Source organism: Aegilops tauschii, chromosome 1, assembly GCF_002575655.3.
Source record: "Aegilops tauschii subsp. strangulata cultivar AL8/78 chromosome 1, Aet v6.0, whole genome shotgun sequence".
NCBI classification, from domain to species: Eukaryota; Viridiplantae; Streptophyta; class Magnoliopsida; order Poales; family Poaceae; genus Aegilops; species Aegilops tauschii.
In genome coordinates this window covers 432,557,534-432,572,879 of record NC_053035.3, presented here as the reverse complement: position 1 = coordinate 432,572,879, position 15,346 = coordinate 432,557,534, and the positions used below count along the sequence as shown (strand labels likewise).

At 45.1% G+C, this 15,346-nt stretch overlaps 1 protein-coding gene across 4 annotated transcripts; it reads left to right on the top strand.

Annotated features, from left to right (window-relative positions):
* Positions 1–1,308: 1,308 nt before the first annotated feature.
* On the top strand, positions 1,309–12,771 carry LOC109741886 (uncharacterized). Of its 4 annotated transcripts, none has more exons than XM_020300974.4 (13): positions 1,309–1,459; positions 2,418–2,635; positions 3,909–4,020; positions 4,923–5,011; positions 5,091–5,159; positions 5,255–5,384; positions 5,768–5,926; positions 6,025–6,388; positions 6,867–6,976; positions 7,892–8,042; positions 9,062–9,405; positions 9,481–9,676; positions 10,350–12,771. In XM_020300974.4, the coding sequence occupies exons 2-13, from the start codon at positions 2,458–2,460 to the stop codon at positions 12,609–12,611; spliced, it is 4,164 nt and encodes a 1,387-aa protein (XP_020156563.1). In that variant the 5' UTR covers positions 1,309–1,459; positions 2,418–2,457; the 3' UTR covers positions 12,612–12,771. The 4 variants fall into 4 exon arrangements, with proteins under 4 accessions (XP_020156563.1, XP_020156561.1, XP_020156560.1 ...); XM_020300972.4 differs by having other exon boundaries at positions 3,906–4,020; XM_020300971.3 differs by having other exon boundaries at positions 1,437–1,708; positions 3,906–4,020.
* Positions 12,772–15,346: the final 2,575 nt, after the last annotated feature.

Genomic DNA, 15,346 nt, shown 5'->3' with positions numbered 1-15,346 from the left:
AGAGTATACCTCCAGCGGGCCAAAGCAAGGGACGGGCTTGGCGAAGCATAAGGCGACAGTGGTGAAGGGAAAGAGAAATAAGGAAAAGAGAAGAAAATGCAGAAAGAGGCATGATAAAGACAACGACAACACATAGGCGAACGAGCTAACAAAAACCATCACACAGAGTCACACGCGTGGACATGTGCCCAGTAACAGGGAAAAGACCAGATGCCGAAAACCGCATAAAAAGAGCGACACCCCATGATGCAAAAGCCAATGGGAGCACATGGTTTTACCCAGTGGAGCAAGTGTCGTAGGCTTACTAGCCAATGGACTCACCCGTCCTCACCGCTAACCCAAGCCACTGGCATGGGGGCTGGCAGGTCGGAGCATCGCCGAACAACGGCTGAGTACACAAGGAAGGAGGATTTAGGGTTTGAGATTCTTGAGACGTGGAGAGAGACAAACCTACGGGTTCGCATTCATATCCGCGGCGTTGATTGCCCCAGGTATGCTGGATCGTGTTCTTCCGTCGCCAGAGAGCGGCCGCCTCTAGTGCGGCGGCTCGCTGTTTTCTCATGGCCGCAGAGAGGAACAGTGGAGGAGGGTAGGTGGAGGTGCGCTCACTTCTCGCCATCTTCGGTTCGTCCCCGTTGAAGCTTGGGTAAGATCATCTCTCCTTGTCATGGCGGAGTGGCGGCGGCGCCACGAGGAGGAAGGAGAGGTGAACGCTGCTGTGAATGGGAGGCTACAGATTCGAGGGACGGTGATGGGGTTTGTTTGAAAAGACGGAGATGCCTCGGGGCCGAGGACGATATCCTGGGGTGCCACCGCGGAGATCTCACGGGTGATCCTGACTGCCCGCGATGCCTTCTGACGGCCGAGTGCAACATTGCCCTAAGAAGCGGCCTTACTCGACACCTGTTAAGAAGAGAAGATGACACAGAGCAACCAACCGTCGAATATCTCCGCATGAAAGAAAGTCGAAGGCGCATCAAGTGGACACCGGAGATCCAACACAGCGCCGCAAAGGCGCAAACACACGCGCGTAAATAAAAGAAAAGATAACATAGTCGCCACTAACCACCATCTTTTTTTTTTAGGATAAACACGCATGAAGATGCTGAAAACCGAAAGGGGAAAAGCCTTTCCCGAAAAGAAAAGAAACCATTGTCAACACTCACACAGAGAGAGAGGCTCACTCAACACAACGAGCACGGCTCACGCCCGATCCGGACCGTGCACCGCGTGACCTCACCGGGCCGACCGACCACGCGCAGGTCCACAAAGCTCGCTCGCTCGCTCCCTCGCGCGCACGGAAAGAAAACCCCACCCCACCTCCCCAAACCATCCCGTCGGTCATCCTGCCCTTTTCGGTTGGCCATTCCCCCCGCTCGCCGCCCAACGCGCATCGCATCGCAGGTGAAGTGGAGCGAAGCGAAGGAGTGGACGAAAGGGGAATCAGACCGTGCCAAAGGTCACACACCTCACCACCCTCTCCCCTCGATTTTTTTTCCCTCCCCTTCCATTCCATTCCCCCCTTCCTCCCGTCTCGCTGCTACGCATCGCAATTCCCCAATCCAAGACCGTATTCCCCTCACCCCTCTCGAGCCCCCCCTCCGCAGCTCCGCCCCGCCGCGCCGCGCCGCGCCGCAGCACAGCCCAGCACACTCCCCGTCCCCCGCCGCCGCAGCACCGCTCCTGCCCCGGGCGGCGGCCGCGGCAGGTACGGACCCTCGGGCCTCCCGTCTCGTCCCGCTTAGATCAGGGCCCGCGCCCGCCCCACGGAGGGCGGGCGCGGGCGGTGCCGCGTCTCGCGGGGTTGCGGGGCTAGGGTTCGGGCGGTCGCGTGCCGGCTCGGCCTCGTCGCGGCCCCGGCTGATCCGACGGCGAGCTGGCTGTTTTCCCCACCGGGAGGCGCTGTCAGCTCGGGATGCCGCGTTTCCGCGAGAAGGGCTCTCGAAATGGGCGCTGGGTAGATCCCCTTGCCCCGCTGGACGGGCTAGAGTAGCGGTCAGAGGTTAGAGGGAGCTGTAGGGCGTGGAGTTCACGGATGGAAGGCCGTCTTCTGCCGAGTAGAGGTCATCAGATTGTCGAATTTGACAGTATTGGAAGGTTCTGTACTGGGTGGACTGTGATAGGCTTGTTCAAGGGGTTTTTGTGCCGCCTTGATAACGGTTTTGTCGGTAGTTATCAGACTTGATACCGCCGGTGGGTTTTTTGCCGGTCTGATAACGGTTTTGTCGGGAGGCATTAGTAGACTTGATTGATACCTCCGGTGGGTTTTGTGCCGGTCTGATAACGGTTTTGTCGCGACTTAGTAAACTTGATACCGCTGTGGGGATCTTATCGGATAAGAGCACTGGTTTTATTAGCATTGTGGTGTGCTGGACTCAGCTCAAAAGTAATAATTCCGTTGTCGTTTATGCATGCAGCCGCGGATAAGGTTGTCCGAAGTAGCTGGAGGGTTTGCTGATGGCTGGTGCCTCAGCAACCGATGATTCTTCTGCGAGCACGGCTGGGATGAGGGATGACGATCGCAGCCTGTCCGGCGAGTCCTTGTCCGAGTGGCGGTCCTGTGACCAGGGCGAGAGCGGAAGCCCTTCAACGTCCCCGCCATTTTGGGACACCGATTACGACGATGATGATCCTGGTTCGTGAATGCACTTGCATATATGGTTGCGTGGTTTGATTAGCATGTTATTTTGGCGCGACATGCTGTGGAAACTATCTTGGTATGGATTGCTGTGATGCCTTTTGTACTTGAATGAATCATTGGCATGTTCAAATAGTCCAGCACGAACTGGGCAGCTGATACACTATACCCCCTCCTCCTATGTGCACCAAATTATCTTGTCAAGCTGTAAGGGTGGAGCTTGTGACCCATTCATCAGTACATATTGGTTCATTTTGCAGTGCCATGTTATCCAAGGTTGGTTCGTGCTGGTTGCTGGGACTTAGTGCCATGATTAGAAATGCAGACGTTGCATGGGCATGATGATAGATAGCGTTTGGCATGGCTCTCACATTTAGAAAGTCTTGTTGTATCCGATTCTTAATGTAGAAAATATAAATACAGAGAGCTTTAATTTGTCTTATTACCTGTCTTCAATGAAAAAGGCAGAAATCATGATATGGTTAGACCAGAATGTCAGTTGATTCAAGACATTTACCATTTATGATTAAACTCAAACTGCATGCATATTAGAGCTTGGTGCGTAGTATATAAAGATTAAGCTATCTTTCCAGTATTCCATTGTAAATAAAATAAAATGTGATCATGCCTTTATTTATTTCTTGAGATTATCCATAAGCACCTAGTCTATTGCACTCTAAAATACCATGCAATTAATATTGAGCTAAATATCGCGTAGGCAATTTAATGATTTGTGGTGCTAATTGTTTGTCACTCAACACTGTCTTAAACTGGCCATCTTAAATAGCTTCTACAAGCTGAAAACTGAGGATCACTTTCTGTCGCTCTTTTTCTACAATGAAATAATTCATTTACCTTCTCTTTTTGTGCCACTTCACGATGTCATTAGTTGTCTCGTTGATGCAATCTTTTCTTCTTCTATTCTAAATTGGAACAATCTTTTAAATACTCCCTCCGCCCGGAATTACTTGTCGGAGAAATGAATGTATCTCGACGTATTTTAGTGATAGATACATCCATTTTTATTCATTTCCGCGATAAGTAATTCCAGACGGAGGGAGTAGTTAATTTGCATGCTGATACTTGCCCAAATTAAATTTGTTTGTGTCAAGATTTGCTTTCATTGCATGGATAAATCTATTTCCTTACCGTGATGCAAGTCTTATCATGCTATTGATTGAACTTCCTTTAAGGATAACTTCCTCTGAGATGTGGAAGCTGTATTTGTTTTTTGTGTGTTTAATCTCATTTCTCTCGACTCTGATAGCAGGCCCTAAACCTTCAGAATTATACGGTCGGCATACTTGGAGGATTGAGAATTTTTCCAAGGAGAAGAAGAGAGAGATGAAAAGTGAGCCGTTTGAGGCTGGTGGTTACAAATGGTAAAGTGCCTTTTGACAACCTTGTTCAACAACTTGACCAATGATCTATTTTCAAATGTTACCTGGGAACTGAGGGGGGTGAAATCTGTCGTGGGTTCTACATGTTTTGGTGAAATTATAGCTTTTACTCTGTTTGATAGCCCAGCCTGCATGGACGCCTGTGTTTCGTGGTTTACCTTGTGCATTTTCTTTTTGCCTCGTGTGGGGACATATAATTCAAGAGTTTGCTTCCTGCATGGCAGTAATGATGCATACATTATCTTGCTTTCCTGTAGTTTGTCATTTGTTTGATTTTTCTCGTGTTGGTATTTATAAAATGTAATATGGGGCAATTTTGTCTTGCTATGTTTTCCTTTCTGTCACTCTGTGCACCCCAGTCATTTATGATTATAGAGCCTACCTCTGCATGTTTTGTTGATGTATTGGCCCTTTCCCAAGAAGTGCATGATCTGAATAAAAAATATTGTCCTTAAGCTGGAGATTGGAGAGTGCCACACAATCCTTTTCTCGTATGTGCAATGTTTTGACATGTTTGGTTTACATTGTACTTTAGTATTTATTTCACGTGGGTGGAGCAGGGAGGGAGGAGTAAGGACTGGAAGTTCAGGGTCCTGATATGTCTGTTTTGATTATTCTGTTACCGTTGACGCAGTGCGTCTTGGTATACGATACCATTTTTTTCTCTTTTGGACACCAAAATTTACATTTTTACCTTCAGAAAGGTTTTTAGCTTCGCTGATGGCTTAATATTGTAGCTTTGCTGATGGCTTAATGTTGTAGCTTCGCTGAGGGCTAAATGAACAAATCTGAAAGCTTCATGACTCATTTTTCTGGTGTATATTTGTTCCTCTCTGTATGCACAGATGTTGATTCCCTTGTTGTTTCCAATTGTTATTTCACAGGTATATACTTGTATACCCTCAAGGATGTGATGTCTCCAATCACTTGTCATTGTTTCTTTGTGTTGCTAACCATGACAAACTCCTCCCAGGTTTGATGTTGTTACCATGTTTGCAGCTATCTTGCACACATTGGAAATTACTTATCTGACTCTAGTATGAAAATTTCAGGATGGAGCCATTTTGCACAGTTCACTATAGCTGTAGGCAATATGGATCCTAAGAAAATTAAATACTCAGGTGAGCTGAACTTGGTTTGTTCTCTTCATAGGAAGCTACAGTATATCTATCTATCTTTTCACCTTGTTCAGGCATTAATGAAGTAATTTTTGTAGACACTTTGCATAGGTTCTGGAAGAAGGAGCATGATTGGGGATGGAAAAAGTTTATGGAGTTGTCAAAGATTCAGGATGGTTTTCTCGTGGACGATGTTCTTGAAATAATTGCTCAAGTTCAAGTTATCAGGTAGTTAATCTGTCTATGCTCATGATTGGTAGCTATTTTTTTTTATCATTATGCCTCTAATTCATGTCTCAGAAGACAGAAGGGAACTGTTCGATCTGTTCATCTGAGCATGTCTTTGCAAGAACAACATTTGTGAAAATGCCAATTTTTCTGAATATATTGTTTCTTCCTATAAATCGTACTCGGCTATTCCCATGGCGGGAGTGCAATGCATGTAGTTCCATTGTCTTATTCTTTTGGTCAATCTTTAGTAACTCATGCAGACCAGATGGTTTATGCTCAGCTACTTTATATAGTAGATAGCTGCAGCTGTTTTCTCTTTATATGTAGAATCAACTGTGAACTATCATGTAACATTAGACTGCTCTATTTTCATATTGAAGGGAGAAAGTGGACAGACCATTTCGTTGCCTTGATCGTCCTTACCGAAGAGAATTGCTCCGTGTCTATACGACCAATATAGAACAAATTTACCGACGTTTTATCGAGGAACGAAGAAATAAACTTACCAAGCTCATTGAGGACAAAATTAGATGGTCCAGGTGATGCCATTATCTTTTCTAGTATACATCACAACAAGTCAATGTTGCATGTTTGTTCATATTATGTTTACAGATTGAAATCTTTGTTGGCCTTTCAGTTTTCGTGCATTCTGGTCAGCAATTGACCCAAGAACCAGGCACCGTATGTCCAGAGAGAAGACTGATATCATACTTAAAGTACTGGTGAAGCATTTCTTTGTAGAGAAAGAGGTTACTTCAACATTAGTGATGGACTCTTTGTATACGGGTCTGAAGGCACTCGAATACCAGAGCATGGGCAAGAAAGGGAGAACAAAAATAGCAGAATTGGATGAACTACCTGCACCCATGGTCAATGTTGATATGGACATATTTGTTTTAGCTGGTGATGTTATAACTTTACTTGAGAGAGCAGCGTTGGAACCCTTGCCTTGTCAACCAGTATCTCCGAAGGATGACAAATGTTCCCAGAGCCGCATGAAGGTATGATTAATGAGGTTTGATATATTGCAACATTTTTTTTGAGTTTATTAGGATATATATTTTTTACTACTTGCTAGTAGTGTCTTAGTTATATCTATGCATACTGTTTGTTAATCTAATTTATAAAGTTTTTCTACTGGATTTGCAATATGTCGTTCAAGTAGCGTAGTTGCTGCACCTCCTTTTGTGATATGAACAATACCTACCTTACTGCAGCTCGTCCAATTTCTTCCGTTGTTCAAAGAGAGGTTGTAGGTTCTTGTTTGAACTGCCTAGTATATGTTCACTGAATGATATGTTGGTTTGGGATGGGCTTATGATGTTGTTTGAACTAGCTCAGTACAGCAGGTACTGGTGAGCTTGTATTTATCATATGATATTGAAACATCTGTAATGCTCAAATTTGAAACTGTAGTCTATTGTGTCAGTGAAATAACTGTCGCACCTAATCATTTTGTAACTATGCCCATCTTCATAGGATGGTAGTTCCGGCGAGGTTAACAAAATCTCTATGGAGCGCGAAGAAAGACGCCTAACTGAGCTTGGGCGGAAGATACTTGAAACATTTGTGCTATCTCACATATTTAGGTAACAACTGTTTTCTGTATATTGATCTTATTACTTAAAGTTAAAGCTACTTCGTTATATTGGCCCAAATTAGAAGTGATAGGTATGTGTTTGTTCCTCAAGCTTTGTGGGCTCGTTTATTCAGAGTCTTGAGCAGCTGAACATTTGAATACGGCTAGTTAACCCTTGAAGTTTCAAGATTTTGCTAGGGGCAAACATCCTGGACATAGCAAACTTTATGAAACGTAGAGCCAGGTTTTAGTTTGTCTGATCTGAATGTTCGAGGCTTAAATTGTATCCAGTTACGAAGTACTACAAAAGGTGCTGAATTGGTTAATTCTATATTGAGCCATATCTTATTGTACTGAAATTTATGTTATACTCATTAGCAGCAAAAGCTTGATCAACTAAAAGTGTAAAACATAAGAACTATTCTTGATTGTGTGCGGCCAAACTATTTTTCCTTTGATCAGTTATCTAAATGAACAATTAGGTTAGACACATGAACGTGATATGATCAGATTTTTCTTATAAACAAAAGGCAATAGGTTTTATAATATATTACAACAGAAATTGGTGGTCAATTGTATTTTGGGCACCAGTGTCTGAAACAGCACTTACCTGTTTCTGGAAGAAGTATAAGATTGTGGCACAAGTTAGTTCTGTCTTTTTTTGTGAGGTTCTGCTCCATTGTCTGTATTTGGTGAATAATGTTTTGGTGATTTTGTAAAGAAGCAAGGGCCATGCGGTTATCTAGCTCAAAATAGACTGAACTATTTTTCTGCTGTTTGTAGTTTACAAATGAAAATTAAAGGCATTTTTTCTATATAAGTTTGAAAGAAAGTTGGGTAGATGAATCTTCAACTGTGGGTCAGTTGTTCTATAATGTGATCAACTATCTGTTGCTTCTGATTCTTGCATATTTGCTTGTGTCAGTGGAATTGAAGTTGCATACCAAGAAGCTGTTGCTTTGAAGAGGCAAGAAGAGCTAATCCGTGAGGAGGAAGCAGCGGGACTTGAAAATGAGACGAAGGGAAAGCGTGGCGGTGGTGCGAACGAAAAGGACAAGCGTGCAAAGAAAAAACAGGTTACTTTTCTATGGGCCTTTTTCTCGCTTAGTTTCTTAGGTTGAATGTTGTATTGCCATTATTATTTAGGAATGCCAGAGTAGGGACCAACTCTCTAGCTAACAGCTATAGTTTCTGGAACAATTTTTCTGCCCAGTAATTATTGGACTTAAATTATCGGGTGATCATTGCGAGTTAGGATTTATAATTCTTCTTGTGTATTTGATTGGTCTTGATGCATGCTAAAGCATTGTTTTGAGTTTCAGTGATGCACTATATTTTTCATTTTTCATCAGTCATAATTTTTCATATCCTTCACTACTTTTATGAAGTGGCAGTGGATGATTATTGAATATGAACTGCCTGGAACTCATTGCTGGGATGAATAAAACAAGGCAGCTTGTGTTTTGTACTGAGAACTAGCTGTAAACTTGGAATCCTTCTAGTTTTTAACTTCTTTTCTCTTGAGTTTTCGGTTATGTTGTGAAAACATTTAAAGAACTTAGCTTGATGTCTTGTGATGAACTTGGCCCATAGTCCAGCTAAAACTTGCATAAGTTTCCCGAGCTTGAAAGAGCTTTTTAACCTATAGAATATAGATGTATGGCATGTCATGCGTGTTATCCTGTTACAAAGGAACAGTTTTCTTTCTGGTATATGATACCCACACAGCTAACCTTATTTTGTGGTGGGAATATTCTAGAACTCTTGACTGCACATATTTTACCCGTCTCCCTACCCTGGATCCCCTTTATGTGTATTCGAGAATCGAGATACAAGTATTAGCACTTAGTCCTATGTTGGTTACATTTTGTGCTACACCATTCTTGAAGATCAGCTTTATTTCTTGTGGTGAAGTTATTATGATTTGTGTGTATCTCAATGGATACTTTAGTAGTTTTGTGCATGGTTTTCGTTTCTAATGTGTACATAGTTTAAATACCCTTGGGTCTAATATCTCATTGTTTGGTTGATGCTTTCTTTTCTACTGCATTGTTCTTGTTTTCTGCTGGTGTGTTCTTAAACTATTTCTTTTCAGGCCAAACAAAAGAAGAACAACCGTAAGGTTAAAGACAAGGAAAGAGAAGATAAATCTGAAGCAAGAATTCTGGAAAGACTTAATGACGAAATCACAGTTGATGATAGTGATGGCTTACCATCTAAGCAGGCAGAAGAAGTGGCACTGAAGGTTGGCCTTACCTTGGAAGAAGGTGCTTCAGATGGGCCAGATCATTTGGACAGTTCTAGACCTATGAATGGAAAGAGAGTCTCCTCTATGGAGGCCAACTCATCAGCATTTTCAGCTGATTCTACTGCTATGAATGGTATTCACAGCAAAATAAACAATTTGCCAGACAGCAGAAATCACGTGTCACCAAATAGGTAGGTGAAGACGATATGTTTAAAGTTTTGCATTGTTCTTGTAAGATGGCACCTGGGCTAACTGAACTTGTGCAGAGGGAAAAATCAGCGTAACAAGGGCATAAGCATTATCAGTTATGCCGAAGAAGACGATTGCCTTCCCTCCTCCAGTGTTACTGGTAGTTCAGATCGCAATAGTTCTGGCTGTGGCACTGCTCCAAAATTGGACCGGGATACAGTTCTACTCACCTTGAAAGATAGACTTCGTGAGCTGGGGCAGCGTCTCCATGAGGTGGAGTTACTCTTTCGAAAATATCATTGCCTTTCTATTGTCACGATGTTCAAAGTTCTGCTGTATTTTCGAGTTTCTACATATGTTTGGTTGTTGAAGGATCTGAATTATAAGAATTGGTTTTAAACTTAATAGATATGGAATATATGTTCCCATAACTCTTATGTACTTCTATAATCTCTAGCATTAGATGGTTTGAAATTAGTTTTGAAATGGTTAACGATACATCTTCTATTCATTTGAGTACTGATTCAGTCTGGATAAATTCATGTGTTCACATCTCACATCGACACTGTTCAGGTAGACTTGTTCCTAAGTTCTGTGCTGTGCTGTGCTGGTCGACAATGTCCACGCACTTGTTACATGCTTTTTTGTTTGTCAAGTGGACAAGGTATTTACGGTCTGTGGTCGAAACAACTTTTAACTGCAAAAAGGTTCTGGTTTATTTTTCTATCCCTGATCACCACCCTGCATGGTAGTATCTGGTTGGAAAAAACGATATGTCCTTTTTTCCTTACGGGAAAGGAAAACCCTTTTCTCAAGTGCATACAATACAGATAAATGTATGTACAGTAGTCACTCGTACCAGATGCACTGCCTGGGTCTTGTCTTCCTGCTTCGTAGCTTCAACTAATTCATTTCTGTAACCTATCTTTCTCTATGTATATTTCAGAAAAACATTGAGGGGAGAAAACTTTTCAAAGCTCACTTTGAAGCAATGGAAAATCAAACAAAGACAAATGGATCATCCTCATCCAGTTCTACGGAGAAGCCACCTGATGTTCTGAAGAGCCCGGAACATTCCCCTGAAGTTACGAATGATGTAAAAGCCAATGGAACAGCCAATAAGGAGGTCCCTCTGGCCAATGGTGTGCCAGAAGAAGCTGTTTCAGGCATGCCAGCCACCACGAGTACTGAAGCTGTGCCTGTTAAGGCCCCTACCAGAACAAAGGTTGACCCAGTTTCAAACAAAGATCATGGATCAAGTTTGACACCGCAACCAATTAGAGCACCTCCGAATAGCTCAAAATCAACTCCAACTGATACAGATAAAGATGTTCCTCTGCCTTCAAGATCGCCACGAATCAATAGAGCTGCTCCAGCTCCCCCCAAATCACCTCCAACTGATAAAGCTACACCAGTTCGTCCGAAATCTCCACCAGCTGAAAAAGCTACCCCAGTTCCCCCAAAATCTCCGCCAACTCATAAAGCTACTCCAGTTCCTCCAAAATCTCCGCCAACTGATAAAGCTATTCCAGTTACTCCAAAATCTCCACTGACTGATAAAGCTACTTCAGTTCCTCCAAAATCTCCAGCAGCTGCTAAAGCTGCTGTGGTTCCTCTGAAATCTCCAGCGACCGATAAAGCTAATCTGGTACCTCTAAAATCTCCATCAGCTGGTAAATCTTCTCTAGTTGTACCCATAACACCACCATCTGCTAAGGATGCTGGCACTCCTTCAAGATCACTGCAAGTTGATAAATCCATACCAGCGCCGCCAAGACTACCACAAGTTGATAAAGCTGCTCCACTTCCCTCAGCATCGCCACAAACTTCTTCCACCACTTATTCAGAAGCTCGGGAAGAGACTACTCCTATAAAGGTCACATCCACCAGAGTTTCTGAGGTTGCTGTCACAACATCAAGGCCTTCAAGTGCCCCTGTATTCCCTACACCAAGAACAACTGTACCAGCTACCCCACAAGTTCAAGTTTCTACATTGCTTTCGCGCTCAGCGAGTGAAGCAGCTGGAAGATCAGGAAATGATCCTTCCCCTTCTGCCCCAGCGTATGTTCCACAGACCTACCGTAATGCCATCCTTGGTAAGGCTGGTCTGGGTACATCCTCTTCAATTCTTTCATATCAGTCAACTTCCCTGGGACAAGCTACTGCACTTTCGCAGCCGCTATCAACATATGCATCAACTGCGTCATTAATGATGCCTCCTGCTGGGAGGAATGATCAGTTGTTGTCAGCTAGGCATGGATTTAAATCTGGGTTGGGGAATTCAGATACACTTGATAGTTGGCAACCATGGAAAGGTGATAGTAGCATCAACAATCATCTCTGGAGGGACGATTCCCCTTACCAACGGACGACAAATGGTCACGCATATCAACAAACTTGGAAAGATGATGCTTATCATCAGACACGGGGCACTGAGACAGAAAACTTCAGCAGGTTTGGAGGATTGCAACCACCTAGACAGGCTCCTGTCAGTTTTGTCATGCAGCAGCCACAGGCGCCCGTGGCTGAAGAATATCAGCACCTTGACATCATCAATGATTTGCTCGACGAGGGACAGAGCAATGGCAGCAAGGCAGAGCCTATGCGCCATGATTACCATGCTTATGGTCTGCCATTTTCGCTGAGGGGCAACATAGCAGATTCGGAAATGGCTTCTGTTAGCAGTCCCGGGCGGTTTAGCAGAGGCAACTTGGCAGATTTGGATATGGCCTCTCTCAGTAGTTCCAGGCGGTTTAGCAGAGGAAACTTGGTAGATTCTGAGATGTCTTCTGTGGGTAGTCCTGGGCGGTTTAGCAGAGGCAGCCTGGCAGATCCGGAGATGCTGGCTTCTGTCAGCAGCCCCAGTCGGTTTAATTCCACCGACCGGTACTACGACGATGGGTTCTCGAGGGCCTACGACATGAGCCCTCTCCAGGGGCAGGGGACAAGGGAGATACAGTTCTCCTCGCTGGATGGATACTCCACCAATGGTGGTCTGTCTGACATGAGCACATCAAAGCCTTGGCTGTATGGCGGGCATAGCCCCGTCAATCCGTCGTCGATGAATCTCGGATCGTTGAGCACAAATGGGTTCCCACAGCACCACCACCAGATGGGGGACTACAGCAGCAACCTGGCTAGCGGGGTGAACGGTGTGGGCTCCGCCGCAGCCGCGTATCGGCGCCAGGCCAACAACGGGCGCTGGTGATGCGATGATATAATGCCTGTATACAGTCAGCGAGTCTTACAGTGGAAGAAAATAATGCTTGTTGTAACAGATGCTTGTCCCGCCATGGGCATGTAATTTGAAACCTTTAGCTTTAAAAAAGGGGAGAAAAGAAAAGGGATACAGTTTACATTTCCGTAAAGCGCTGTCGCCGGCTGCTTTCAAGTTTGCTGTTGAGTGCCTGACTGACTGACTGACTGACTGGAGTGAGCGCATTATTAGACCAGTCGCCCGCCGTTCTAACCTTTCTTTCCTCGAAAGGGATCTTCTCATCATAGTGAGCGGAAATGTTGAAGTAGTTGGCATTTGTGCGTCAGTCGCTGCCTAGTGCCTACGTAGCAGACTAGCAGGACATGATCGAACGCTTTTGGTCGGTCGGGTCATTCGCCGCCTGCCTACCGGCAGGTTCCTGGCGCGTGACGAGTCAAGGAGGGAGGGAGGGAGGCGTGCATTGTTGACGCGACGGGGGACGCGGGCCGAGAAGATCGGAAGACGTCGCCGGGAGCACATGGCAGCCTGCCTGCTGCGACCGTGCGGTTCGAGAGCCCCTTCTTTTCCAGAAAGAAAAGTGAAATAAATCTGTGGTGTGGGGCAAATTTGACAATTTTAACCTCGGGACGAAATCAATTCACAGAATGAACTGCCCGTAAAACTATTTCACTCCCCCAACCTTTTTGTGCAGCGTCCGTCACACCGGCGCCACACCCTACGGTGCAGCGCCTAGCTCGGGGGCGTTGCACTCCAGTCCACCGTGGCAGCCCTGGGCCCCGGACCCAGCAGTGCAGCGCCACACATGTAATGTGCAGCGGCGCTGCACCGTGACTTAGATGGCAGCCGCCCGCTCCCCTCCCCCCACCCCACCCATTCGTTCCAGGAGGAGTTACAGAACAGGCGCGCCGGCGGCTTCCTCCTCTCCCCCTCTCAATCCCCTCTCCCAAATCCTTCAGATCCGACGATTTGGTCCGTGCATTTCTTCACCAATCCATCCTAGAAGGTACTCTCCTCCGATCCCCTTCTTTCTATCCATACAAAATATGGTATTTTGAAGATTTGGGAAATCCTTGTTTGATTAGATTAGATTTGAATCTTGCATGTATTACAACCCTTGTTTGTTTGATTTGTGGAACCCTGGTTTATTTTATTTTATTGAAAAGATATGGTTGGATACATAGATTGACATGTTATTTCTATGGAAAAGTTATTTGTATGAAGTAGACCTAGTTTAGTTTATCTGTACTGAAATTATACTCGTATTGAGAAGAATGCTTTGGATACATATGCTTTGAATCTTGCATGTAGTAGGCCTACTTTAGTTTTTTTGAATTGAAAAGATAATCGTGTTGACAAGAATGCTTTGTTGAAATTGTTAGGATGGTTTGGCTTCTCGATGATCATTGGGACAAACAACACCGGTCGTACGCTATGTCGGTGGAGCAGCGGGTAATACTGAAAGTGGCCGGTGTTATGAATTTCGTATTTTTTCAAACACAAATGCCCCATATGTAATGTTATAATTTGTTTGTTTGTAGGAGCTTGCACCTCTGAAGCTTCGGTCTCACGGGGTCACCCTTGGATGGATGCGCTATGATGAGCGGTACACACCGTATGTAAGGGAGGCAGGACTTCTCCCTTTCATTCAGTTGGTCCGCCGGTCGACGCCACCCAACAATGCTGCAGCACTCACCGCGCTTATTGATCATTGGAGGCCGGAGACACACACTTTCCATCTTCGGACCGGGGAGATGACCGTGACGCTCCAGGATATTGCTATGATCACCGGTCTTCCTATCGATGGGAATCCTTTATGTATGAACACCGATTCTGATGGGTGGCGCGCGCAGATGCATGCCCTTATCGGTATGGTTCCTCCGGAGCCTCGGGAACCAGAAGCAGAAGATAAGAAGAAGGAAAGAGTCGCAGCCGGCGCTACGTTCACGTGGATATCATCGAACTTCAGTACTTGCCCTGAGGATGCTAATGAGGACATGGTGAAGACATATGCTCGTGTCTACATGTGGTACGTGATATCCAGGACTATGTTTGCTGATGGCACAGGCAAGAATGCTCCATGGATGTGGCTGAAGGCGTTGACCGTCTTCGATAGCAAATGGAGTTGGGGTTCGGCGACACTGGCTTACTTGTATCGACAGGTATGAAGTTGTTTCCTTTTCACTTCATTGATACATTATCAATGCGCTCTTGCGGCAAATTTGACCATGTTCTCTTTTATGTGCAGTTGGAAGAAGCCTGATGTAGGCACACTGGAGGTATTGGTGGTTGTCTGCTCGCACTTTCCATATGGAGCTGGGAGCGTTTGCCGGTTGGACGACCGAAGACCGTGAAGTACGAAGATTGGGACGACAAAGACGACCCACTACGGCTCCCCACTTGGGCTTACAAGTGGGATGTGTTAAATGAGACGACGGATGATCCCTCGGCCATGTACAAGTTGTACAAGAGCGAGCTGGACGCGATCACGCCTGAGCAGGTGAACCGACATTGCATAAGTGATTATCATGCTTGTATCGTAACTCGATATCAATTTTGCATTCAATCCCATTTTGCAGGTGGAATGGGAGCCGTATGGAAAAGGAGAGAGTTTTGGTAACCCTATGGAGTTCAGGCTGAATCCGATGTGCACTAGGGATAGAGATCTCTGGCATATGCGGTGCCCACTGATATGCAACTGGGCGGTTGAGCTTCACCTGCCACATCGG